At 46.6% G+C, this 27,179-nt stretch overlaps 2 protein-coding genes across 10 annotated transcripts in view; one reads left to right on the forward strand and one right to left on the reverse strand.

Annotated features, from left to right (window-relative positions):
- Positions 1 to 5,476, reverse strand: part of RNFT2 (ring finger protein, transmembrane 2) — a 91,619-nt gene extending 86,143 nt beyond the window's left edge. For 2 of the 9 annotated variants that reach the window (XM_056821674.1, XM_007490304.3), the window contains exons 1-3: positions 5,222 to 5,476; positions 1,837 to 2,049; positions 1,246 to 1,494 (exon numbers count right to left, since the gene is read on the reverse strand). In XM_056821674.1, the coding sequence (XP_056677652.1) occupies positions 1,246 to 1,461 (216 nt within the window). In that variant the 5' untranslated portion in view covers positions 1,462 to 1,494; positions 1,837 to 2,049; positions 5,222 to 5,476. Of the gene's footprint in view, positions 1 to 1,245; positions 1,495 to 1,836; positions 2,050 to 4,922 lie in introns of all 9 variants that reach the window. The other 7 variants (XM_056821677.1, XM_056821675.1, XM_056821673.1 and 4 more) reach the window with 6 other exon arrangements.
- A 563-nt stretch (positions 5,477 to 6,039) lies between these two features.
- Positions 6,040 to 25,875, forward strand: SPRING1 (SREBF pathway regulator in golgi 1). Its single transcript, XM_056821678.1, has 5 exons — positions 6,040 to 6,227; positions 13,415 to 13,571; positions 15,530 to 15,681; positions 16,793 to 16,906; positions 21,541 to 25,875. Exons 1-5 carry the CDS (start codon positions 6,117 to 6,119, stop codon positions 21,622 to 21,624), a joined length of 618 nt encoding a protein of 205 aa, XP_056677656.1. The 5' UTR covers positions 6,040 to 6,116; the 3' UTR covers positions 21,625 to 25,875.
- The last annotated feature ends 1,304 nt before the right edge of the window (positions 25,876 to 27,179 follow it).

A 27,179-nucleotide genomic window follows, 5' to 3' on the forward strand; every position in this document is an offset into this window, starting at 1 on the left:
GAGAAAGAAAGAAAGAAAAGAAAGAAAGAAGGAAGGAAGGAAGGAAGGAAGGAAGGAAGGAAGGAAGGAAGGAAGGAAGGAAGGAAGGAAGGAAGGAAGGAAGGAAGGACGGGGGAGAGAGAGAGAGAGAATGAGAACATTTCCTACCTTTCCAGTATTCTTATACCTTACCACCTTCCATATTCTCTGACACTGTTCCTGCCACATAATTCTCTATCTCCTATCTCCTGAGTGGGTTTTTTTCACTAGTTTGACCCCCCACCCACCCATGTGTGGAACATTCTCCTTCATCTCTGCCTCCTGGCTTCCCTCAAGCCCAGCTACACTCCCACCTTCTTTAAGACCTCCCAATCTTCCTGAATTTTAGTGCCTTGCCAGACACTACTTCCAGTTATTCTTCTTCATACAGAATTGTTTTCATGTTCTCTCCCTCATTCGCTTCGAGGAGTTCCTGAGGGCAGGGCCCATGTATCCCGAGCACATAGCACAGTGCCTGGCATATAGTAGGTGCTTAATAAATGCTAGCTGTAATTCTCTGCAATACAATGATCCGGGACAATTCTGAAGGGCTTAGGACAAAGAATGAGATCCACCTCCAAGGAAAGAAGTGTTGGAGTCAGAGGTGGATCAAGAAGACTATTTTTCACTTTAGTTATTTGCGGTCTTATTGTGGGGTTTTGGTTTTATATGAGCATTCTCTTACAGCAATGAACAATATGGAAGTATATTGCGTGATAATACATGTATAACCTGGATCAAATTGCTAACCATCACTGAGAGGGGGGAGGCAGGGAGACAATTTGGATCCTAGAATTTCAGAAAACATGTTGCAAATTGTCATTACATGTAATTGGGGAAATACAATATTTTTGAATAAAAAAAAGCTTTGGAATCAGAGAACCTGGGCTCAAATCCTGCCTCCTGGCTTACTTTGGGCAAGTCCCTTCCTATCTCAGGACGCCTCGGGTCCCTCCTGGCTCTAAATCGGATACAACCGTGCTTTTGGGTAGTGAGGAGTGACGCCATCACAACAGCTTGGCCATTGAGACCACAGGCTTTCTAAAGCTCCCCAGCCCCATATTTCCCTGTTTTATGATTGTTGTTTAAACGTACAAGAGCAATAGCCAGGAATGAGAGAATCTCAAAGGTCCTCTTTACTCCCTGTAGAACCTTCTTTAGGATAGCCTCCAGAGGTACTTGCCCCTCAGCCCTCTGCCCAAAGACTTCCAGGGACAAGGAACTCACTGCCTCCAGAGGAAGCTCCTTCTGCTTTTGGACAGCTCCCATTGGTAGGAAGCTTTCCCTTACAAGGAAAGCTAAATATACCAGCCTGCAACTTCCACTCATTGTTCCTGGAGCCAAGCAAAACAAAGCGAAACCATCTTTTCCTGACTGGTCTTTGGATACTTGAAGACAGAGATCATGTTTCTTCTGAGTCTTCTTTGCCTCCAAACTAAACATCTCCAGTTCCCTTGACTGCTCTTAGGAATCCTACTGGAAACAAAAGGACAGCTAAGAGTTTTAGCTTCTTCTATGACTTTGGACAATTTATTTACTCTCTCTGAGCCTCAGTTTCCCCATCTATAAAATGGAGATTCCTATTCTGACTCACAAGACTGTTGTTAGGAAAGAGCTTTGTAAAATATAAAGTACTTGGCTTGGACATTTTAGGTTTTAAAGCCCCCCCCCCCAAGTTCTAACATTTCCTGTCCTAAAATCCCTTCCAGCTCAAACATTCTTTGTTCTGAGGCCCTTCCTAGCTCTGTTATTTCAGGTTCTAAGCTGTGATCCCAAATCTAAGAGTCCATGATTCTATCACACAAAAACCAGCCTCACCTGGTTCAGAGTTGTAAGCCACATGGACTTTAGAGCCCCATGACGGTGGGCCCTGAAGCTGGCATTGAGGACCAGCGGGGCATTCACCCCTGAAGACAAAGTTCCGGGAATGGTGACAGAAAAGCCTCGTGGATCCCAGCAAGAGCAGACCTTCCCTTCCTCTTTTGTTTCTTCTCTGGAGACTCTTGATGGTCAGCGGGCTTGCACAAATGGCTATGGGGAGAGTACAAGAAAAAACATAGATTCCTGGGAAAGTCACATGCAATCCCCCTGGCATAATTTCCTGCTGAGATAGTTTCTGCTCTCTTGGGCACCCAGCAGCTGATTCTTTCTTTCCAATGGGCTCCTTAACAGTATCTCTGCCATGTCCAGGAGCTCTAAACAGTACCTCCTGCATCTGCCCCTTCCTCTTCTTTCCCATCTTCATAATGGCCTTTACCACGATTCTAGTCTATTACACTGATCTCCAAAATGGCACCCATTCTCTGGAGCCTCTTCTTCCAATCCATCCTGTCCAGGTGGACAGATGAGCTCTCCTGGGATCCCATCACTTCTCTCCTCAAACGCCTTCAGTGCCTCCCTATTACTTAAGGTTCAAATTCCTTTGCCTAGCATTCAAGGCTCTCTATAATCTCGTAGTATCCTCCTCCACCCCATAAGCACTTCATCTACCATAATTATGCCATGCTTTCTCGTTTTCTAAACCTTCACTCATATTTCCTTCACCCCTCATCTCTGGCTGCTGAGATTCTGCCTGTCCTACAAAGCCCAACCCAAATGCCTCCTTCTCCAAGAAGACTTCCCTGATGCCCTTGGGGGCAGCTTGTAGAAAGAATTCAAGGCCTAGAGTCAGGAGAGATCTGAGTTCAAATCCAACTTCAGATACATACTGACACTGGACAAGTCACTCAATCTTTGCCTAAATTTCCTCATCAGCAAAATAGGGATGATACCCAATTTTAAAATTAATTTGGGTTTATATTTTGGGATTTGAGTTTTATAAGATTACTCACTTACAAAAATGAACAATATGGAAATAACTTTTACATGATAATTCAGGTATAACCCAGATCAAATTGCCTGCCAGCACAGGGAGGAGCAAGGAAAGGGATGGAGAGAGATAAGTTTGATCATATAACTTAGAAATTTGATATTACCTATAATTGGTAAAAAAAAATTAAAATGTAAAACAAATGGGGCTGATGATAATAATAGCACCTACCTTTCAGTGTTGTTGAACCAAATGAGATATCTGCATAGTGCCTGATTCTTAGCAGTATTCATAAATACTAGCCACTATTATTTTCAGTCTGAAATTATCTGCCCTTCCCTTGAGTTCTGTCTCCCACAGAACTTCTCCTAACTCATTTCTTTTATTGCATTTTGTATGACTTAATTTTGTATATATCCTATCCCTCCCCACTTCACCCTATAAACAAACCCACATACAGATGGACAGGGATCATTTCTCTCTCCTGAAAGATCAGTCCAGTGGGATCTGCTTGGTATACAGCAGGCACTTAATATATGCTTTTGTGGCTGTAGGGCTTTAAAAACTTATACTATGGAAAGCATGTTGGATTTGGAGTCCAGGGGTCTGAGTTAGAATTCCCCTGTTCTGCTACTTCTTACCTATGTGACTTTGAACAAATTACTTTACCTAGGCTCGATTTTTCTCATCTGCAAAATGACTGGCTTGGTCTTGATGGGCAAATAGGACCTTTCCAGTTCTAAATCTATGACCCTTTAATATTTTTTAAACTCTCACCTTCCATCTTAGAATCAATACTATGTATTAGTTCCAAGACAGAAGAGTGGTAAGGTCTAGGCAATGGGGGTCAAGTGACTAGCTCAGGGTCACACAGCTGGGAAGTGTCTGAGGTCACATTTGAACCCAGGCCCTCCCAGTCTCTAGGCCTGACTCTCAATCCACTGAGCCACCCAGCTGCTCCTGACATTTTAATTTTTAATGAATTAAACAATTCCTACACTCTGACCCCCAGTGAAAAAATGTTGGTAAGAAAGACTTAAAAAAACCAGCAGCAACAACAACACAAAAACAACCATTACTTTCTGGCTTAGAATCAGTTGGTTCCAGGGCAGTGTTAAGGGCTAGGTAATGGGGGTTGGGGGGGGGGTCATATGGGGCGCCCAGGGTACACAGCTAGGAAGAGTCTGAGGCCAGATTAGAATCTTCTGTCCCCAGGACGGCTCTCTATCCATTCCTAGATGCCTCACAAGATAAGAGTAAAATTAAAACAACAACAACAACATTTTGAACTAGCCCTGCAATGGTTTCTGGGCCCCTGTTTTCTCATCTCAAAAGGAAGGGGGGAGTAGGGTGTCAGTAGATGGCCTCTGAGGTCCCAGCCAGCTCTAAACGATGCCCATATGCTGGTTTTTCTATGGTGTAGGGAGCTCCCCAGTGGAGAACTTCTATCAAGTGGATTCTTATTGCCTTTGAAGGCCCATCTTGCTACAAGGAAGATTCTTTGTTTCATGGCCATTTAAATTAAATGCTACTTTGCTGCAGAAACTATCTTGCAAACGTATTGCGGGTATTCACAGGTGGAAAATGAAGAAGCTCTTGGTGGGGATACAATCCCGACAAAGCCTGCCACCCAATTCAACAGAAGAAGCAGCTCGAGGCTGGCACCATCACTCAGCACAGTCGCATGCACAAAGAGATTCACCAGAACTCACCATCCAAACCTAACCGGGCCGGCCCCTCAAATCCCACACCTCCTAAAAGGAAGGGGTCCTCTTCCCTACAATCAGCCAAGTGGCAGATACTGAGCTCCTACAAGGCCCGGCATGGGTAAAAGCAGGACAATAGGCTGCATGTCACCATTCCGTTAATACACCCCTATCCACGCATCTTTGAAACATGATTTCAGACCCTTCGCTGGACTGTAATTGAAAAATGCAAATAGACAGCTCGATTTTTTCAGAATGGAAAAAATAATCTCGTTTTGGATTTTTTTTTGACTGGGAAATTTCCCCCTGGTTGACTTAAATCTATTTTAACCCCTCCCCGCCTCTCCCCCCCCCCCTCTTTCCCAGCCCTTTGGAATCGCCCTGGGTACCCCAGAAAGGCTGCACCGTGGCTTCCAGACCATGCAACGTTTTAATCCGCCCCCACGGGCCTCTGCATTGTTGCATCGCAAGGCATGCATGCATCATGCATCTCTAGCCAGCGTTGCGGTGTGGGCGTGCAGCCAGGTTGCATTTTCTGCTGCAGGTGCCCAGGGCTCATTCCCTGCCATCCACGCACACACAAACCTCTGCAGGATCCTGGGGCGGGGTGGAGATGGGGGAGGAGGTGGGGTGGGGGAAGGGCTGTAGTCGAATCGGAGGAAATAAAAAAAACGGGTTCTTTCTTTACCTGCAATCACAGCTGCATCATTCATGTCCTGCCAAGCCAATCAATTGGGCCGCTAGGCGTCCACGTGACTTCCGACGTCTTCCTCCTAACTCTCTGGTCCATCCCTCCCCCGGGCTGGCGCTTGTCTCAGGTTGGGCACTAGGACCTAAGCAAAGCTTCCTTCTGCCTACCGCAAGCGAATGCCCGCCTTCCCTTGACGCCGCAGCCAATAAAAAGACCGAAGTTCAATCGAACGGCGACTGCGGTGCCCAATGGCAAGCGAGTCCAACTGGGACTCGGTCACTGGGACCGAGAGGAGGGTGGGAGCTAGAAGGAGTGGCTCCGGCTCTAGCTTGATCCTGATTTTTGCTCTAGGCGCGCGCCTTGGAAGCAGGGCCCGGGCTGGGGGAGGCGGCGGAGCCCCGCTGCTCGCGCTGCTGCACACCCCGCGGAGCTTTCTCGGATCGCGGGCCCAGTCGGCTGGAGTGAGCTTGGTATTGCACAGCCTGGGGCCGGGGGTGGAGGAGAGGACAAGGATCCGGGGCGTCCGACCCCGGCCCCTTCCACCCCACCCCCTCGCTGCGCCTTTGCAGTGGGCCAGGAGCTCCCCCCTCCCCCCAGGCAGGCTGGGCTCGCAGGAGCACACCTGCCTTGGCATTCCGTTTTGACCAGACCCTCGCGGGCAGGAGGCGATGGGGCTGGGGCCCTGCGCAGGGCTGAGCTGAGTTGCCGCAGTGGGGGGCGGGGCCCAAGCCCCCCCGCCCCCCTCCGGGCTGCACCCGGGCGTGATGGGCCCGGCAGCCCCGCCTGTCCCTCGGGCTGAGCCCCTTTAGCTTCGATCTCCCACCTCCGCGAGCCCAGGCCCTAGCACCCCCAGCCCCCCGCGGGCGTGCCGCAGCGGGCAGCGGGGGCGGGGATGGTGAACTTGGCCTCTATGGTGTGGAGGAGACTCCTTAGGAAACGCTGGGTGCTCGGCTTGGTGTTCGGGCTGTCGCTCATCTATTTCCTCACCAGCACCTTCAAGCAGGTCAGTCAGTCGCACCCCCTTTTGTTGGTTTCTTTTGTCTCTTTCGGCTGTAAAGCTCCAAGGCTGGGGGGGAGGGGAACCTGGATCAGTCCCCCTTCTAGCCCCCAGATCTGGTGCAGTGGTATGTCTCCACTGGGATGGAACTTAGAAAGTGAGAGCAGGACATCAGGGAGAGGATCCCATGTTGGAGATGGGAAGGACCCTGGGTCAGCCAGCCCCACCTCTTTATTTTACAGCTGTGGCAACTGAGGCCCCAGAGAAGTCTGACATTCCCAAGGTCACACAGGTAGCGACAGAATCAGGATTTGACTCCAAATACTTCCCTTTGCCCATTGCACCACTTGCTCCCTCCACCCCCCTCTTAGAACCAGAACTGGGAGGAACCTTTGAACACAGAATGGGGAATGCCAGAGCTGAAAGGCACCTTAGGGTCCCGGAGCCATCTCTTCCAAATGTTTCATTTTAAAGAGAGGGACATTGGCCCCAGAGTTTAGGTTAGGGGATTTACCCTAGATTGGATATTCAAGATTAACTGTTGGACCTCTGTACAAAGGCAGTATTATATTTTCTGCGCCAGAAGTAATGTTAGGGAGAAAGATACTGTGGCTCTTAGTTTTCCAAAGGACCCAGAGTGTCTGGAACCCAGAGGTACTGCATTCCCACTGCCCCGCCCACTTTTCTGGGCCTTAGTTAATTTATCCTTAAAATGGGGCTGAAGCACCCTCCCCTCCCTCCCCTGTCCTCCCACTGCATTAACATCACAGGGATCTGAGAAGATGAGGGAGAAAATGACATCTTGGAGGATGAAGAACACCTGAAAGTGAGCCCAGCCCCGGGATTTTGTTTGTCTTTGCTTTGCGGTTTTCTCAGCCATCACAATTGGGTGCAGTGGGCTGGGTGCCAGTTTTGTGGGTGGCCTGGCTGGGTGGTTGGGGGGGGGGTGGTACCAAATATGTGACCAGGAAGTAAGTGTCCTTGAATGGGCTATAAGGATTGTCTGACTTGGCTGTAATTCCTTGGCAGGAGAGGATGGAAGAATGAGAGAATAAGGAGGGAGAAAAACCATCCAATGTTGCCATTGTGTTTTGTAATTGTTTTGACTGGTACCAGGAAACCACTGGCTTCTCCGAGTTCTTCACCTCCCCTTTATTTTATTTTGATGAAAAGGGGCGAAATGTTTTTATGAATCGTGGCTCTGAAGTAATTTTTAAAATGAAGTCCAGTTGAAATATTTAGCCCAGAGAAGGAAGGGAAGGGTAGGATAGGGTACGTCACTGGCTCTGACAGAGTAGGGCAGTCACGTTCTGAAAGGGATTGGCTTTGTTCTGCTTGGCCCCTGAGGATAGAGCCTGAAACAAATGATGGAAATTGGAAATTTTTTATTTTGGAAAAGAAAAAAATCCCCTCCCAAATGGTGAGGGCTGCCGTGGGAACACAAGTGGGTTCCCCATCAATGGAGGAATCATCAAGCAGATCCTGGAGGGAGGACCACTTGCTTAGAGGTCGTTTAGAGGATAGGACCTGCCAGATGGGAGATTCTGGGGACACAAACAAGATCTCTGCCTGAAGGAGTTTATAATTTCCTGGATGGGATGTAGAGGAGATTCTCATTCCAGCTTGGTGAAATATATGCAGCGGGTGCTTTAATACTGTTTAAAATGTCACCATATCAAAGGTCCATCAGTCAACCAGCCGCCATTTTATGGAATGAGAGTATTTGTGGATTGGTGGGTGCAGAGTTGTTAGAGTCAGATCTGGGTTTAACTTCCCACCTCTGGCAAATGCTGTGTGACCTGGAATACCATCACAGTGCTCTAGGGCAGAAGTATCCAACAGGGCTGCCTTGTGGCCATTCACTGGGTTAAAATGATTGGTAAATAGTTAATAAAATATGTAAAAATACAATAGGACATAGATGAGACTAATATATGGTTTTCTAAGTCATTATACTGTAGTATGGATCTAGGACATGGGTCCTGGTTCCTTTTGAGTTTGACACAACTGCTTCAGGACCCAAAGTTAGTACCTGCATTGGTAGAGGGAAGTTCCTTACCTGAGAGTTCCCTATGTCCATGACATCGTAAATCTAATCCCTATCCCTATGCATTTGGAGGGCTTCATGTAGGAGGTAGCACCAAAGCTGATCTCTGTTTTGGATAGAGAATGAAGTCTGGAGTCAGGAAGATCTGAGTTCAAATCTGGCCATGGATACTTATTAGCTGTATGATCCTGGGCAAGTCACTTTACCATGTTTGCCCCAGTTTCCTCATCTGTAAAATGGGTAAGAGAAGGAAATGGCAAACCACTCTGGTATCTTTGCCAAGAAAATCCTAAATGGGGTCACAAAGATGTGGGCGTGATTAAAAATGTTTTATCAATCCAAAATCAGTCAGGAGGGAGAGCATTCCAGGTATAAGAGACAGCCTGTGCAAGAAGGCATTAAGGTGAGATGTAGAATGCTGGGTGCAGGGAACAATAGCTAGGCTGGTGTGTTTGAAAGGGTGTGAACAAGTGAGTGATGTTCAGTAAACCAGTGATTCTTTATGTGTGGATAGTCTCCATTAGGGTAGAGTGTGGGATTCAGGTTAGGAAGACCCAAGTTTGAATTCTGCCTCTGTTACTTCCTTGCTGTGTGATCCTGGACAAGTCACTTAACCCTTTTCAGCCTCATTTTCCTAATTTGTAAAATGAGGATTATAGTAACACTTCTCAGGGTGGTTGTGGAAATCAAGTGAGATAATATGTAAAGCGATGTAAGTGCTAGTTATTATAATCAGCAAAATCCCCCTCCCCAATTTTATCTCCTCCCAACTTAAGGCAACCAGCATTTCTTAGATGCTTATTCAGTGCCAGGCACTGTGCTGAGGTCTGGGAATGGAAAGAAAGGCAGAGATAACCCCTGCTCTCAAAGAGATTACATTCTAGTGGTCCATCTACAAGGGACTTCTGAGACCATTGAGTCCAAGCCCCTTATTTTACAGATGAGGAAAATGAGCCCCAGAGAGGGTCAGTTGACTTACCCAAGGTTTCAAGGGAGGATTTGAACCAGGGGCTATTGGCTTCTCTTTCTATTCTGCCACTCGACCTTCCTTACTCAGTTGCCAACCCCCACCAGAGAAGGTTGAACCTTCTCTGAACTCAGTTGGCAAAGCCTTTCTAATTTGACTGGACCCTCTAGAAACACTCCAGCCCCCCAAGCTTTAGAGAAGGGGCTTACATTTTCTCTGACTTCTGGAAAAGTTCTTTGGATTCAGAGCTAACTGGGGACTTAGAGATCATAAACGTCGACCTAGAAGGGATTTGAGAGGCCCCTCTAACTCCTGTCATTTTATAGATGAGACACTGAAATTCAGAAGAAGGGAAGTGATTTGCTTAAGGTTAGATAATCAGGGGCAGAATCTGGATTTGAATCCAGGTCCTCAGAGGTCAAATTCCAAACTCTTTCCACTCTCTAGTCCAACTCCCCTCATTTTTACAGATAAAAAAAAAATTAAGGCTCAGAGAGGAGCCACTATTACTACTAATAAATAATAGTTAATGCCTTGTAAATAATAAATAACTAGAGATGGGAGCTCCTAGGTTCAAATATGACCTCAGACACTTCCCAGCTGTGTGACCCTGGTCAAGTCACTTGACCCCCCATTGCCTAACCCTTACCACTCTTCTGCCTTGGAGCCAATACATAGTATTGACTCCAAGACGGAAGGTAAGGGTTTAAAAAAATAATAATAATAAATAACTAGTATATGGGCAGCTGGGCGGTACCATAGTGTATGGAGCACTAGACTTGGAGTCCAGAAGACTCATCTTCCTGAATTCAACTTGGCCTGAGACATGTCTTAGCTGTGTGATCCTGGGCAAGTCATTTCACTCTGTTTGGAAAGGAAATGGCCAACTACTCCAGGATATTTGCCAAGAAAACCCCAAATGGGTTGTGAAAAGTTGACAACTGGAAAATTACTAAAAAACATTTATGTTCTATATGTGACAAACATATATTAAGGCTAGCAAAACATATTACAGCTATCTCACTTGAAACACACCAACATGGAGGTAGGTACCATTACTACCCCCATTTTACAATGGAGGAAACTGAGGCAGGCAGTGGTTAAGTGGCTTGCCCAGAGCCCCAAGCTGGTTCTAGGCTTATGGATCTAAAACCAAAGGGAGCTAGATGAACTAGAGGTCGTCTATTCTGACCTCATTTTCTAGTACACAGAATAAAAAGAAGCAGAGACTCATAGAGGGGAAGTCTGGATTCACACCCAGATCCTCTGACTCCCAGTTTCAGCCTCCTGTTCACTGTGCCAAACTGTGCCACCCTCTTCTCCCAATCTACAGCACTTTACAAGTACAAGGGTAAAAGAGTAAGAGCATTTCCTTAGCTTTGGGATCTGGTTTATGGTGCTCTGACCACCCTCCCCATAGGTTCTCTGGCTGTTCCTTGTCAGCAGCATTTGGAGCCCCTCTTTAGTAAACCCAGAGCCCGATTCTGCCCTTCCTGGAGCTTGAATCAGTGTGGTTCCTCTTCTCCATCTTGTTTTACAGATAAGGAAACTGAGGCCATCGAGGTTAAGTGAATATTTTACATCTGCCTAGAATAATGAAAACTTTAGGAGTAAAGCTTCTTCCTCTTGTCCTCCCTCTCGTCTCCAGTTTGGTACAGAGTAGCAGCTTAATAAATGGGACATCGTAGGAGCTTAATAAATGCTTACTATTCTTGAACAGATTTTTGTTGGGGTCTGGGTTGATTTGGTTCCATAACCTTCCCCTTCTCCCGGCTATGAGATTTGGGCACTTCTAGCTCCAAACTCCCAGGGGCTCTTAGCAACTTGCTTAAGGTAGAAACTGAGGCATTTGAGCAATGGCTATTGCTGTCACGAAGCCCCAGAAAATTGGCCATCAGATCAAGTGAGGGAATGAGTGTTCTCCTGGCCACCTTCAGAACAGCCATAAACATTAACAGGTATTCTTTGTCATGGGTGACTTCCTTCTGGCTTACCTCTTCAGTTCCTTCCTCTTTGAGCGGTTTAGGGAAGGTAGCTGGGGGCCAGAGGCCTGTGTGGTTTGGGCTGAGGTCAGGAGACTGTGGTCTGACTCGTCACTGTCAACATTTCTTGAAAAGAATGTAAAAATTGTGTCTGCTCTTAACAAAAGGCCACGTTTTTAAATGACGTCATTTCATCTCCCGATAAATACTTTCCACCTCCCGAAGCTGCAGGTGAGCATCTCTGCCGTGGAATTCAGGCATTGAAAATATCTCCATATCCATACTTCAGTTTCAGCCGTTTCCTTCCTTTGTCATCTTTTGCCATTTCTTTTGTGCCCTCATAGACATTACTCTGAGAAGCAGCCTGTGGCCTTCCTCAGACTGCCAGGTGGTAAACCTCTGCCTTAGAACAAAGATTTTTTTTTTTTAACTCATGGATCCACGATCGATGTGGCCATTCGGTTTCATTACCAAGTAAGGCCCATTTCCTTTGTGCCCGATGGCTCTTAAAGCCCTGTCTTACAGAGGCCCATACAAGGATGAGGGCTGTAAAGGAAGCATCATCGGCCCTATTTCACAGGTGAGAAGTCAACCCACAGAAAAGTGAAATGACTGTCACTGGTATAAAGCTTTCACACACACAAAAATGCTTGTGTGTGTGTTTATGTGTATATAAGATATATACAAACACATATTTTTATTAGATATTCCCTAGGTTAGATATAGTAATGGGGAGAGAGACAGACAGGGAGAGAGGAGACAGATAGACAGACAGAGGGATATAGAGAGACAGAAAGAGAGAGAGAGAGAGAGAGAGAGAGAGAGAGAGAGAGAGAGAGAGAGAGAGAGAGAGAGAGAGAGAGAGAGAGAGAGAGAGAGAGAGAGGAGACAAGACATAGGAGAAAGAGGAGATGGGGGAGAGAGAGAAGGAGAAGGAGGGAGACAGACAGACAGAGAGACAGAAAGAGAGAGAAAGAGAGAGAGGGGAGACAAGACATAGGAGAAAGAGGAGACAAGGGAGGGGGAGAGAGAGAGAGAGAGGAGAAGGAAGGAGGGAGGGAGACAGACAGACAGAAAGAGAGAGAGAAAGAAAGAAAGAAAGAGGGGAGACAAGACATAGGAGAAAGAGGAGACAAGGGAGGGGGAGAGAGAGAGAGAGAGGAGAAGGAAGGAGGGAGGGAGACAGACAGACAGACAGATACTCTCTTTGCTCCAACATTCCCTGTTCCAAGTTCCCTTTCTACTCTGATCTTGTGTCTGACATTCTCTGTTCTGAGGTCCTTTTTAGTTCTGAAATCCCTATTCTAAGCTCCCTCCCAGCTCTGCCATTCCCTTTTCTATGTCCCTCCCTGTTCTCAGGCTCCTATTTTGCTCTGACATTGTCTAACATTGCCTATTCTTCTCAGCTTTGCTATTCCCTCATCTAGGGCCCCCCCAGCTCTGCCATTCCTTATTCTTAGATCCCTCCCCCTTTTATTATTAGATATTCTCTAAGACTATTGATTGGTAAATCGAACCCACCGAAATATGTAAAAGTTATTCTTCACTGGGGACTCCTTACGTAGATGAAATCATGGGTCTAGGTAGAAAAAAAGGAGATCCTTAGCACAGCTGAGGCAGGAATCTGTTTGTTTTCTAGAGAACAGAAGAGCCAGCATTTATAGGGCATTTTAAGATTTGCAAAGCATTTCACAATGATTATCTTCATTTGATCTTTACAACAACCCTGGGAGGTGGGTGCTTTTATGAGTCTCATTTTACAGATGAGGAAAAGGGCAAACAGAGGTTAAGTGACTTGATCAGGGTCACACAGCTAGCAAGTGTCTGGGGCTAGGGAGCTTCTTGATTCCAAGTCCTACACGTCCTCTATTTGCCTCACATGTTTACTTAAAGCACGACTAGAAATCTGAGTGGTTGGGCTTTCTTCGGAGCTTTTCTCTGTCTTAGTATCAATTCTAAAAACAAAAGAGCAGCAAGGGCTGAGAAATCAGGATTAAATGACTTGCCCAGGGTCACACAGATAGGAAGTGTTGGAGGCTAGATTTGAACCCAGATCCTCCTTGAAATTTTTCTTTTTTTCTTTTTAAGTGTTGAGATTTTCCCAGATATCATCCAGTTCTGGTAACCATGAAACATCAATATTGTGTAAAAGCCATTCACATGCTCACTGCTGTTTTTTTTCTGGTCCTTTTTGTAGGAGGAGAGGGCAGTGAGAGATCGGAATCTCCTCCAGATTCAAGACCGTGAACAGCCCATTCCATGGAAAGTGCAGTTCAACCTGGGCAACAGCAGTCGCCCAAGCAACCAGTGTCGGAACTCCATTCAAGGGAAGCTTCTCATTACGGATGAGCTAGGTATGGTCCTGTCTCTCTCAACAAGAGTCAGCTCAGCTGTTCACGTGTTCCCCCTCTCTGAACCTTCTATTGTTCATCTGTAGAAAGAGGAAAATGGACAAGATCTCAGTTTCCCCATCTGTAAAATAGGGATAATTATACCCACAGACTACTCCATAGAGAAGGTAAGTTGGTGAGTAATTTTTAGGAAGTTCAGGACACTGTGCTAAGTGCAAGAAAAGCAACAGGATGGATCTTGCCCTCCGTAAGCTCACATTCTAATGGAGAAGCCAGCATGTTAACAGCTATGTACACACAAGACATAAAGCATGAATGGGAGGCGATCTCAGAAGGAAGGGACTAGCAGCTGGGGGAGGAAGAAGAAGGAAGACAGAGGGGGAGATCTTGAAAATAGCCAACAGGCAGAGATGAGAAGGGAGAGAGCATTTCAGTGGGAGAAGCTAGTGAAAATGCCAAGAGTGGGGAGAACAAGATGGTACAATGGATAGAGTTCTGGGCTTGGAGTTGGGAAGATGAAAGTTCAAATCTAGCTTCAACCACTAACTTGCTAAGTGACCCTGGGCAAGTCACTTCAACATGTTTATCTCAAAAAAAAAAATTACCAGGGATCAGAGAGATGGAGAGTGTCAAATGAAGGAAATATTTATTTAGCGCTTACTGAATTGTATTGCAAAACTCTGTTAAGTGCTAGGGATACAAATAGAAAAGTTAGCCAGTTCCTGTTCCCAAGGAACTTCGATCCTAACTGAGGGGACAGTGAGTGGAAATGGCATTTTAAAGTAATCTGGTTGGCTGCTGTGCCCTAAGAACTATGGGATCTTTCCATTGTGTTTACAGCTGAAATATGGTTTACTAGGTTTCAGCTGTGAATCATATGGAACTGTCCCATGGTCCTTAGGGCAGTTGAGTTTAAATGACTTGCCCAGCATCCCACAGCCAGGAATTGTGTTTTAATGGCTGAGTGGAGAATTGTCTAAACTGGAGAATGACTTAGGCTGGGAGACCCACTAGAAGTTATTGCAGTAATCCAGGCAAAAAGGGCTTTTCCCGGAGGGTGGCCATGTCAGGAAGGATGGGGACAAAGGAGAGATGTTGCAAAGCAACAGATTGGATCTGGAGGCTTTGGATTGAGTGAGGAATCAAGGATGATGTGATGGTTGTGGACCTGGAGGGCTGAGAGATTGGTCAAGACTTTTAGTGGGGAAGTCAGAAAAAGGGGGAGGGTTTGGAGAAAAAGATAACATATTTTTTTGAAGATTTTGAGTTTTAATTTGGAATGAGATCTGAGGGGCAGCTAGGTGTCTTGGAACATAAACGTGCCGGGTCTAGATTCAGGAGATCCTGGGTTCAAGTCTGCCCTGGTTGTATGACCCTGAACAAGTTACTTAACCTTGATTACCCAGTCCTTGTTGCTCCTTTGTCTAAGAATCAATACTGAGCTGGGAGGGAAGAGTTTTAAGAAAAGAGAGGAAAGAAATAAGATCATAACCTCCTTTGGAGTCCTCAGCTAGAAAAAGGAAATGGGGTGACCAAGTCCCAGATAGGGGAGATTTTGCCCAAGTGTGGACCTCTAGTCAACACATTTTTGGATCCCTCTAAGATTCCCAAACCTTCTCTCTTTAAACTCACTTTTCTTGCTTAACTAGTGGTGATAAATCATGCCAATATGGCGCTATTAAAAAGCACAAGTCAGACACCCTTTCCCCACCAGGACACCTCAGAACAGGGTTTCACTGTGGGTCTCTGCCACAAATGGATGATAACTTATAAGTCTTAACAGCTGGATCCACGAGTCCCACAAACCATGACAGCCGGTCTGGAGCTCTAATCACAGGGTTTGCCTTGTTGAGAACAATCCCTCAAAATTATTGGTTACTCCCTTTCCTCGCCGCCTCGGAGAGCATCCGAGGAGATCATCGGCTCCAGCTTCATCCTGGGATTTCTCTTTGGTTTTCAAGGTTACGTCTGTGAAAGGAAGGATCTGCTCGTGAATGGCTGCTGTAACGTCAATGCCGCCAGCGCCAGGCGCTTCTGGTGTGATGGCTGCTTGGCCAACGGCTGCTGTGGCGCCTACGAATACTGTGTCTCCTGCTGTCTGCAGCCCAGCAAGGTACGTCATCGTTGTGGTGGGGGTTCTGAGTTGCACCTGCCATGAAGGGGGATGCGTGTTCTTTCTAGCCTTATTCCAAAAGTAGGGATTGCTCTTACACCTAGTTTATAGATGTAAAAGGGGACTACAGGAAGTCTGGGTGACTCATCCCATTCACACAGCTAGCGTCCAAGAGGAAATTGTAATTTGGGTCTTCCTGACTCATCGTCCAGACCATGCTTTGGAAGGGAGAAGGAAATGGGATGCCATGAAGAGAGCCAAAGATTAGGAGTTGAATGAGGGGGGAGTTACGTTCCTTATTACCTGTGTGGCCTTGAACAAATTACTACTCCCTCTGCCTCAGTTTCCTTTTCTGTACAAATGAAGAAACTGGTTGATCACTCAGCTAGAGAGCACCATATATATATATATATAAATTATATAGATGTATAATTTGATTTCTCACCAGGTTTATATTTTATATATATATATATTTCTATTACATAAACGTATTCACAATACATATGATTTCTATATCACCAGTGGTATAAATCTGTAAGCCTTATATTGCCAGAGGAATCTGGTGGTCCACAGGCAGTGTCTGAGTGCCTGTTTTTCCCCAATCTCACCAACATGGAGCGTTACCTCTGATCATTTGTCAAAGATACACAGTTTGCATTTCTCCTAGACACATCTCTTCTTCTTCTTTCCTCTCCCTCCCTTCCTGTTCTTTATTTTGTGACTATTATTTAGACTCCTGCTGGGAACCTCTTTCAGAACCTGTTAGCCGTGACAGGAAGTCAATTCCTATAACCCAACCCATGTTTACAAGGAAAGAAGATTGTTTCCAGCCAAATGGGTAGCACCAGACCATTGTGAGGATAATAGCATTCCTTTTAGAAAAGACACATCCTTATCTTATGGCGCCATGGGATTTAGAGTCAGGATTAGAATTCTAACTGTGTGACTTTGGGCAGCTCATTTCCCTGGGTCTCAGTTTCCTCATCCACAAAATGAAGAAATTGGATTAAATAGTCTTGATTCTCAAGCTATGTCCCCCTGTTCCTTCCTGGGACCAAGCTTCCCTTGATCTGCTAGCATCCTACAGTTTAAACCTCCTCTGTTTCCTCAGCAATTACTCTTAGAAAGGTTCCTCAACCAGGCTGCGGCGGCATTCCAGAATCTCTTCATGGCCGTGGAAGATCACTTTGAGCTGTGTCTGGCCAAATGCAGGACTTCGTCCCAGGTCAGGAGATGGAATTGGGTGCACTGAGATGGGACGGAGAGGAGGGGGGAAGAATTGGGGAAATCAGCTCTTTGGGATGGGCTGGAGGTCAGGCTAGGAATTGAGATCAAGCCCGAGCAAGCATTTATTTACAGAGTCCTTCTGTGTGCCTCTAGTCTTATAAGTGCTAGAGATTCAGAGACAAAACTGAAAGAGGGTGACAGTAATTACATAAAATGAGTCACAATGTATTTTTTAAAAATTGTGAGGCTTTTTTTAATGACTGAGATCGACTCCATTCAATATAACAAGCATTTATTAAGTGCCTTTTGTGTAGCAAGGATATCAAAACAGAATGTCTCTCACTTCGAAGAGCTTCTAGAAGGGGGATTGGAATTGTCTTGCATTCTTCATTCTAAACTGACCTGTTCGCTATTCATTGAGCCTATAGGCATTCCATCTCCCATCTCTAGGTCTTTTCAGGCTGTCCCCTCATGTCTGGAATGCCCAGCCTTCCATCTTGTCCCTCTCAGAATCGCTCACTACATTTGAAGCTCCAGATAGATGGAAGGCAATCTAACAGCTGGAGAGACTGAGAAAGTTTAGCATCATAGGTCCTCTGTAGGGGAACTTTTAAAAAAATTCTCCTAATACCATCATTATTGAGGAGGCAAAAGGATCCTACACAGAATAGAGGGCCTTTTTTCCCCCCAAAAATCCTTACCTTCTGCCTTAGAAGTTATATTAAGTATTGGTTCCAAGGCAGAAGAGCAGTAAGCATTAGGCAGTGGAGTTTAGGTGACTTGCGCAAGATCATATAGTTAGGAAGAACCTGAGGCCAGATTTGAAGCCAGGACCACCTCCTCTCTCCAAGCCTGGCACTCTATCCACTCAGCCACTAATTTTTGTTGTGGGAATGACCCTTCCTTCAATCCTCCTCCCCTTCCTTTCTTTTAAACTTTTCCCTTCTGTCTTCGTATCAACTCTAGTATCAGGAACCCCTCCTGACTTTGCCATGCTTGTCCTTAATATTGGACACCGTCATCTTGTCAGGATGACATCTGAAATTATTTCCAGCTTGGTAGAATCCACCTGAGCTTGTTTTCCATGCCTGGAGCCTTTGAGAAGCAACGGTCTCATGGAAAGATAGAAGCAGAGGTCTCTTTGGAAGATCCTTCAGAAGGATTCCTTCATGAGGAGATACAAGAGCTATAGTCAGCCAGTTCAACATGGAGAAGTAAAAACACACATGAAAGGTTAAAGGAAAAGTGGGCCTCCTCCTCCATTGCCATCCTGGGAAATTTCTCCCCAAAATGGAATCCACAGACATCCTTCAGCTCAAGTGTACGGATTGTCCCAATGTTGCCTGGAAAAGAGGCTTTCATGCCTGAGAAAAGTCTTTGTTTCCTGCCCTTCCCACCATAAAATCCATTAGCAAATAACTGCTTGTTTGAGGTTAGAGGAGCATTCTGGGAGTTGACAAAAGGGTTGGTTTTTCCTAGTAGCTGTAACTTCTTGGTGAGGGAGGAAGGTTAAACATAAGCAGATCCATTCATGGGATGGTTACATTTTTCCAAATGTGTTTTTCCTTTCCTTTTTAAAAAATAAATCTAGTACATATTTTTAATAGTCATTTTTGGAAAGAAAAAAAAGTTGAGTTCCAAATTCTCTCCTTCCCTCTCACACCCATTGAAAAGCAAATCAACATGATATTAATTCTACATATGAAATCATTCAAAACCTATTCCCATGTTAGCCCTGTCTCAGGGGTATGAAGGGAGGAATAAAATAAACAGATAAAAGTATGCTTCAAACGGTACCCAGAGTTCATCAGTTCTCTCTTTGGAGATGGATAACATTTTTTAACACAAGCCCTTTGGAATTGTCCTGGACCATTTGTATTTTGCTGAGCATCGCCAAGTCGTTCACAGTTGTTACAGTGTTGTTCTTGCTGTGTACAATCTTCTCCTGGTTCTTCTCACTTCATTTTACATCACGTCGTGTAAATCTTTCCAGGTTTTTCTAAAATCTCGAAATGGTCTGGGAGTGGTTTCCTTCTTGTGTCCCCAATGCTTAATTATAGTGGCCAGCGCATAGTAGGTATTTAAGAAATCATTTGGAGCCAGAAACACCCAAGCTAAAATCCTGGCTTTGGTACATCCTGGCTGGAAAACACTGAGCAAGTCACACTCTCTTAGAGCTCTGAACAACAAAGTCTTATTACAGAGGAGCTGCTAACTTGTATTTGTTGAGGGATTTCTTCACGGAAGAGTTTCTTTTACTAATACTAATCAAATCGCAGATTCACTCCCTAGTCTTCTCCCTACCCGTAAATTCTTTATATTTCAAGGCAGCTGAGTGGTGTGGCAGATGGAAGATGAAATGATGGCAGAAACAAGGGTTCAATCTTCTGAGCACATTGATTTATTAAGTGATGCATGGCCCCTTCCTCAGCTTAGAGCTGGACTCCAAATCCAGGGTGAACGGTTCATTAAAAGGGAACAATACATCAAGCAATCTGATTTCATATCAGAGGAAAGATTAGGGACTTTCCAAGTTGGGAGGGAAAGACTGAATAGATGCAATTTCCTGAAATAATTTTAAAAAAAAAGAAAAAGAAGTATCCTACTTCCCCCGTGTCTAGAAACAATCAAAGAAACCCAGAAACAATAACTGATTGATGGGTGTGAGACCGGTTTTCAGATAAGGCAGATGGATTCCTTGAGATGGACAATTATGAGAAAACTCCTTGCCTCCATCAGTCGATATTTCTGGTCACCATCCTCTTGGTTCTCCGTTAATGGTCTCCAAACAGTAGGCACAGGTGGTCCATTTTCCAGCCACCCAGGGTGAGGTTCAAACAGTACAATAAGTTTTGTTTTTTTTCCCAATTCCCGCAATTGAATAAAGTTTCCTCAAAGGACAGAAGTTGGACTAGACCCATAATTGAATAGAAAGGGAACTGAGCCAGCTCCAAAAAAGGTTTTGCACAATCAAAACCAAAAGCAAGATTACAAGGAAAGCAGGACACTAGAGGAAAAAATTAACAGCCAATTTCTCTGATAAAGGCTGTAACTATATAGGGAACTGAATCCAATTTATAAAAATATGAGTTGTTCTCCAGTTGACAAATGATCAAAGGAAATAACTAGGCAGCTTTCAGAAGAAATCAAAGCAATCTACAATCATATGAAAAAATACTCCAAATTACTCCTGATTAGAGAGATGCAAATGAAAACTGTGAGGTCCCACCTCCCACCTGTTAGATTAGCCAATCTGACAGCAAAGAAAAATGGCAAATGTGGAAAAATTGGAGCTCACCGTGCTTTGTGGTGCTGGTGCTGGTGGTCTGAACTAGTCTAGCTATCCTGGAGAACAATTTGGAACTATACCTTTTGATCCACTACAAAGTCTGTCGCCCAAAGAAATTTAAAAAAAAAAAGGAAATTAGTGACTTTTTTTGTGGTGCCACAGAATTGAAAATTGAGGGATATGCTCATCTCTTGTGGGTGACTGATACAAAAATTAAATCTCTAATAAAAATATTATATTTTAAGAGATTTATTAAAGATCATTAGAAATCAAGGAATAAAGAAGATACAAAATAAAGACCACGTGCCCATGGTTGGTTAGCCATTTTTTAGTCAACCCCACTCACCACCATCACTGCTGATTCTACATCAGAGAGGAGGAGCCTCAATGCCCATGCCCTTTATCCTCTGTCTACAGGAAGTACTTAATGACAGGAAGTCAGTGGGCTATTGGGATATGTAGGGTTTTTTTAGGGGAACAGATTTTCAATTATACACTGAAAAATATGGGGCATATACTTGTGATGGGATACTATTGTGCTATGGGAAATATGATTTCAGAAAAACCTGGGAAGACGTACATGAACTGATTCAGAATGAAGAGAGCAGAACAAGTGGAATAGTGTCTACAATAACAGCAGCATTATACAATGAACAACTGTGGATGACTTAGCTACTTCAATTAATACAGTGATCCTAGACAATTTCAGAGGACCCATAATGAAAAGGGAATTGGTCAAATTTGAGTGTAGATTAAAGCATAATTTTTCATAATTCTTTTTATTTTTCTTGCCTTTTTTTGGCAATATGGCCAATACAGAAACATGTTTTGCATGATTTCACAGGTATAATTGATCATTTTTTGCCTTCTTAGTAGGTGTGAGGGAAGGACAGGGAGAGAATTTGGAACTCAAAATTTTTAAATGAGTGTTAAATAATTTTTTAAAGAAAGCCAAAAAAAAAACCCAACCCAAACTGCTGCTGTGAAAGAATATATTCCTCCATATGTCATATTCCCCTTATTTAGAATGTGAGCTCCTTGAGGACAGGGATAATTATTCTATCTCCTACACTTAGCAAAGTGGCTTGCATACAGCCGGTGCTTCATTAATGTTTATTGAATCGCCTTCCTAAATAATGCCCGTTTGTTCATTTGGAATGAGAAGCAGCTAGAATCCAACAGTGAGTTTGTGATCAAGATGTCCCAAATCGTCTATTTCCTTCTTCCAGATCGGAAAGTCGGGTCAACCCCCTTCCCTATTTATCCCCCGCTTTTCTCTCTCCCTTCTCATTTTTCTCTCTCTCGCTCCCAATCAAGGAGTCTTTCTTCTTCTTCCCCCACAGAGCGTGCAACATGAGAACACCTACAGGGACCCCATTGCAAAGTACTGCTATGGAGAGAACCCGCCAGAACTTTTCCCTGCCTGAGGAGGGATGGCGGTGGAAAGAACACAGGAGGCTGGACCCTGGAGAAGACTTCATTCAGCCTGTGCTCGGATCGGGGAAGGGTATCTCTTCGGACTCAACATGAGCGCAGGGGCTAGAAGACTTCCCCCTCCAGTGGGTGCTGGTCCTCTGCCTGCCCCAGTGTGAGCTGGAGGAGGATGCCAACAGGGACCATGAGACCCAGCCACCCACTCGCTCTCCCCCTGCTGGGCGGACGGGTTCTCTCGGGCCACAGGTGGTTGGAGTTCCTCCAGTGGGGCAGATCTTCCCCCTTTCCTTTCCCCTCTCCTCCCTTTCTACAGAAGGGAACTGGGAGTTCTGCCCCTTTGGATGGGCTTTGGGTTCAATGTTCTGCTTGTGGCCTAAGCCTGGCTTTGTATATAATTGTAAATTATTTATTGGACGGGTTTGGGAGAGTAGAACAGAGAAGTAGTTCCTGCAGCCAAAACCTATTGCCTTTCAGCTTCTAGTCCGACGTGCCCCAGAGCAAAAGATACGATTTCTGCCCATCCCTCCGCTTAATTCAGAGGATGCTTGTACGCATCAGTGGCTCTTTTCCAGGGGCTCAGGCTTCTCCCACCCAGGAACAGTGGAATGTCTTCCAGGGGAGGGAGGGACAAGCCCTGATGCTGAACGTTCTTAATGTCAGCGGTGCCGGGTGACCGTCAGCCTGACGTACGGAATAATCGGATACCTCCCCGGAGACGCGGCTGGTCTCTCCTTAGGGGTTGGCTCACGCCCTGGCATTTAAGGGAACCGGGTCCCCCCCCCCCCCCCGAGTTTCAGGCTAGAATCGTCCAGAAGTTTCTGATTCTCCACGTCCTGCCCCGAGTTGCTCCCTGGAAAAATCAGCCCCGTTTCTGTTGGCCACGATGGAACTGTTGAGCGCGCCCTTGCTGTGTGCGCCTGTGTCCGGGGCCAACGCGCTGTCTGTCGCGTGCTTTCTGCATTGCTTTCCCCTGCCCTGAACTGACATTTCGGGTCCTCGTTTCCCAGTTTTGAGAGGTCTCCCTCTGTTTTTATGCCCCCGGGCTGAGAAGAGGGGTGGCCACTTCCGTCACTATCTCTTGATGGGTTGGTGCGTCGCCGTCCCCCAGATTTTGGAGCTGATGAAGAAAGAGGCTTTGGGGAGGTGATCCAGAGAACACGGCTGTGGGAGTCCAGAGACCCGAGTTCAGATGTCTCCGTATCTTGCTCTTTGCTGTCTGTATAATTGAGAGTGCTGGATTGAATGATTTGTAGAATCCCTTTTAACCTTGATTCTCTGTTCTAGCTCCCTGTCCTTCCAGCCAACCTCCTCTCTGCCCAGTTCTGATGCTTTCTCAGGATGTTCTGTGTGCTAGGTGACCCCTCCCCAGATTTGCCCCCTGCGCTAAGGGCCCCCCCAGCTTTGCTGCTTGCTTCAGATGCTAAATGCCCCCCCAGCTTTGTTCTTGTTCTGTGTGCCAAGGGCCCCCCAGCTTTGCTGCTTGCTTCAGATGCTGTTTGCTCCCCCCGCTTCGCTTCTTGTGCTAAGGGGTCTGTCGCCCCCACCTCCGCTCCAGCTTTTCTCTGTGTGCTAAGGGCCCCCCAAGCTTTGCTCCTTGTTCTGTGTGCTAAGCCCCCCCAGCTTCGCTGCTTGCTTTACATGCTAAGCCCCCCCCCCAGCTTTGCTTCCGGCGCTAAGACCCCCCAGCTCTGCTGCTTGCTTTGCGTGCTAAATGTCCCCCAGCTTTGCTTCCGGCGCTAAGCCCCCCAGCTTTGCTGCTTGCTCTGTGTGCTAAATGCCCTCCCCCCGCTTTGCTGCTTGCTTTATGTGCTGTGAGCTCCCCCCCCCCCCAGCTTTGCTCCTTTCTATGTGCTAAGAGCTCCCACTGCTCAGCTTTGCTGCTTGCTTCTTGTGCTAAAGCCCCCCCCCCCCCCGCCAGCTTTGCTTCTTGCGCTAAGCCCCTCTGCCAGCTTTGCTGCTTGCTCTGTGTGCTAAAGCTCTGCCCCCCCCAGCTTCGCTCCTGGCTCCGTGTGCTAAGGGCCCTCCTGTGTCCCCCCCCCAGCTCTGCTCCTCACTCCATGCTAAGGCTCCCCCCTCCTAGCTTTGTTCCTTATTCCATACGCTAAGGGCCCCCCACCAACTTTGCTGCTTTGTCTGTGACTGAGGGCCCCCCCCCCCTCCGTGTGCTAAGGGGTCCCACACACAGGCCACAAACCTGATTCTTTCTTGGGCTCAATGGGAAGAGCTCCTCCCCCTGGCCGCCCTCCCAGCCCACTTCCCCCAAGGGCTGATGCTTTTTTGGACAGAATGGTGAGGCCTACACTCCCGCCGGACGCTCTGATGTTTTCCTGGTCTGTGCCCCAAGAGCTCCCCCCGCCCGGCCTTCCTCCCCAGCTTGAATGCTTGTCTGTGTGACAAAGGCTTCTCCCTCGGTTTGGGAGCAAAGTGCGTTCTCTCCCCTCCCCCCAAAAGCTCTGATGTTTTCTGCTCATGTAGTAAGAGCCCCCCCCCCCCCCCCGTGTGCTAGGGGCTCCTCCTGTTTCCCCACCCCAATAAAAAAGCTCTGATACTTTCTTGGTCTGTGTACTAAGAATTCCCCCAACTGATGCTTGGTCTGTGTGCTAAGAGCTCTTCCTGCCTTGCCACCTCCCCCCCCCCAAAAAAAAAATTCTGATGCTTTCTTGGTCTGTGGCTAGAACCTCCTCCCTCCCTCCCGCCTTCCTTCTCCTCCTTGCCCCCCCCCCCCAGCTCCAATGCTTGCTCTGGGTCCTCCCCCCTCCCCCTGCTCAAACTGAGCTCTTATGTTTGTGGTGATACCTGTTTACATTACACGGATCCTGAACAATGTCTCATTCATTCTCACTGTCATACTTTGGGTGTGCACCCGTCTGTGCTCTTGCTTCCCTTCTCTAGCCTCCCATTATCTGGAGGTGGCATTCCCTTCCACCATCTTGGATTCCAGCAGGCTTTATTTCCTGTCTCCATCCTCTTCGTCCCCAGTCAGTTTCTAGTTTTCTTATCACATCCGATAACCACCGTCACACGTTTTCCCCTTACCTTGGACCCAACAACCTTGGGAAGCTTGGCTGTTGGGTTCTTCTTGTCATGCACAATAACCACCATTACATTTTTCTGCCTATTACCTTGGACCCAACAACCCTACGGAAGGTTGGGTAATGTGTTCGGTTGTGGTCATGTAGAATTAACTCACCATTACGTGTTTTCCCCCTTACCTTGGACCCAACAACCCTACGGAAGGTTGGGTAATCCGCTCTCTTGTCATGTAGAATAACTCACCATTACGTGTTCTCCCCATTACCTTGGACCCAACAACCCTACGGAAGGTTGGGTAATGTGTTCTGTTGTGGTCATGTAGAATAACTCACCATTACGTGTTTTCCCCCTTACCTTGGACCCAACAACCCTACGGAAGGTTGGGTAATCCGCTCTCTTGTCATGTAGAATAACTCACCATTACGTGTTCTCCCCATTACCTTGGACCCAACAACCCTACGGAAGGTTGGGTAATGTGTTCTGTTGTGGTCATGTAGAATAACTCACCATTAGGTGTTTTCCCCCTTACCTTGGACCCAACAATTCTACAGAAGGTTGGGTAATCCGCTCTCTTGTCATGTAGAATAACTCACCATTACGTGTTTCCCCCCTTACCTTGGACCCAACAACCCTACGGAAGGTTGGGTAATGTGTTCTGTTGTGGTCATGTAGAATAACTCACCATTAGGTGTTTTCCCCCTTACCTTGGACCCAACAATTCTACAGAAGGTTGGGTAATCCGCTCTCTTGTCATGTAGAATAACTCACCATTACGTGTTTTCCCCCTTACCTTGGACCCAACAATTCTACAGAAGGTTGGGTAATCCGCTCTCTTGTCATGTAGAATAACTCACCATTACGTGTTTTCCCCCTTACCTTGGACTCAACAATTCTACGGAAGGTTGGGTTTCAGATACTATTCTATATAAGAGACTCATAGGGTCATTTGGCTAAAAAGTGGAAGAGGCAGAGTTTGAACTCCGATCTCTCCACTGTATCCTGCATTCTTCCTTTCCGCTTGCTGCGTTTCCCTCGATTCCAGCCCCTTGACCAGGACCATCTTTATAAGCTTCTTAAGATGGCAGCTTGATTGGCAGCCCTTCCTTTTTGCCTTTTCCTCTTGGCACTGGCCTTTGTGTTTGGTGGGGCTTTCTCTGTGTGTAACTTGTTTTCAATGGTGCTGACTTAATAAAATGTGTCTCTCAAAGTGACTCGAGCATCTGTCTTAACCATCTCGCCCTTCTCAAGGATGGGGGTGTGGGGCCACCTCGTTTCCATGGTGCTCTCCTGGCTGGAGCCCTTGGGGAGTACCAGGAGCCTGGCTGGTCCATGGAGTCGTCTTCTTCAGGAGCAGAAGACTGGACATGAAGGAGGAAGCTGATGCTGAATTAGACCGCCTTTGCCTTATGAGCGCCTTAGACTTCTCAGGGCGCCCCTGGGGATAGATGTTGTCTCTTTTTACAAATTTTATATCCATTTTCCAGATGAAACAAAGGCACACAAGATAATTCCACCCACCTCTCGCTCTCGTCCACTTCTCATACATGGCTGCCACCCTAGGTCGGACCATCATCGCCATGGCTTCTCTGGCAGCCTCCAACTGGTCTTGCTTCCTCCTCATCCAAACATAGACCAAAACAAGGGTACGAGCCTTCCCGTGTTCCTCAGAACTACAGGATGCCAGGGTTGAGAGGGACTAAAGTGCCCATCCAGGCCCACCCATTTTTTTTTTCAGTTGTCAGGCTCTTCCTGACTCCATTGGGATTTTCTTGGCAAAGATTCTGGGGCCATTGGCCATTTCCTTCTCTGGCTCATTTTACAGAAGAGGAAACTGAGGCCAACAGGGTGAAGTGACTTGCTCAGAGTCACACAACTACTTGGCCATTTCCTTCTCTGGCTCATTTTACAGAAGAGGAAACTGAGGCCAACAGGGTGAAGTGACTTGCCCAGGGTCACACAGCTAGTAAGTGTCCGAGGTCAGATTTGAACTCGGGAAGGTGAGTCTTCCTGACTTTAAGTCCGGCACCTTCCATAGCACCACCTCACTGCCCCAGGATTTCCCTGTGAAGTAGTGGACAGGAGGCTGTTCTGCCCCCTTGGTCAGCTTCCCTCTGAGAGAAAACCCGGCAGACTCTTCAGTCCACTCCTGCCAGGCTTCATTCCCAGCTCCATTCACTTTTCCATTCTGGCCCTATTACTGCCCGGGGCTCTGTGCGGGAGGAAGCCTCACCCCGAGGACACTGAGGCTGAGGCCTAATGACTGTGCCAAGGTCTCTGCCCATGGTCCCTCATGGTCATGCCTGCCTCCTCCCCTACTGCCCCATGTTGCCCCTGTGTCTACACTGCCCTCTCCTCAGAATCCTCAGGCTCAGGGACCCCCTGGCCGGGGAGCCTCTTTGCCTCTCCCTTGCCCTGCCTGTTACCTCCCTGCACAAAGCACACGGATGGGTGGGGTGATCCAAGTTGAGCTGTGACTTGATGGGTTCACACTTCTAGTTTGGCATCTGCAACATGC

Source organism: Monodelphis domestica, chromosome 3 (assembly GCF_027887165.1).
Source record: "Monodelphis domestica isolate mMonDom1 chromosome 3, mMonDom1.pri, whole genome shotgun sequence".
NCBI classification, from domain to species: domain Eukaryota; kingdom Metazoa; phylum Chordata; class Mammalia; order Didelphimorphia; family Didelphidae; genus Monodelphis; species Monodelphis domestica.

Excerpts from the sequence above, each read along its gene's own strand:
- SPRING1 (XM_056821678.1), top strand. The coding sequence starts at position 6,117 with ATGGTGAACTTGGCCTCTATGGTGTGGAGGAGACTCCTTAGGAAACGC. Across the intron at positions 15,682-16,792 it reads GCTGTCTGCAGCCCAGCAAG|CAATTACTCTTAGAAAGGTT; the intron begins GTACGTCATCGT and ends CTGTTTCCTCAG. Across the intron at positions 16,907-21,540 it reads AATGCAGGACTTCGTCCCAG|AGCGTGCAACATGAGAACAC; the intron begins GTCAGGAGATGG and ends CTTCCCCCACAG.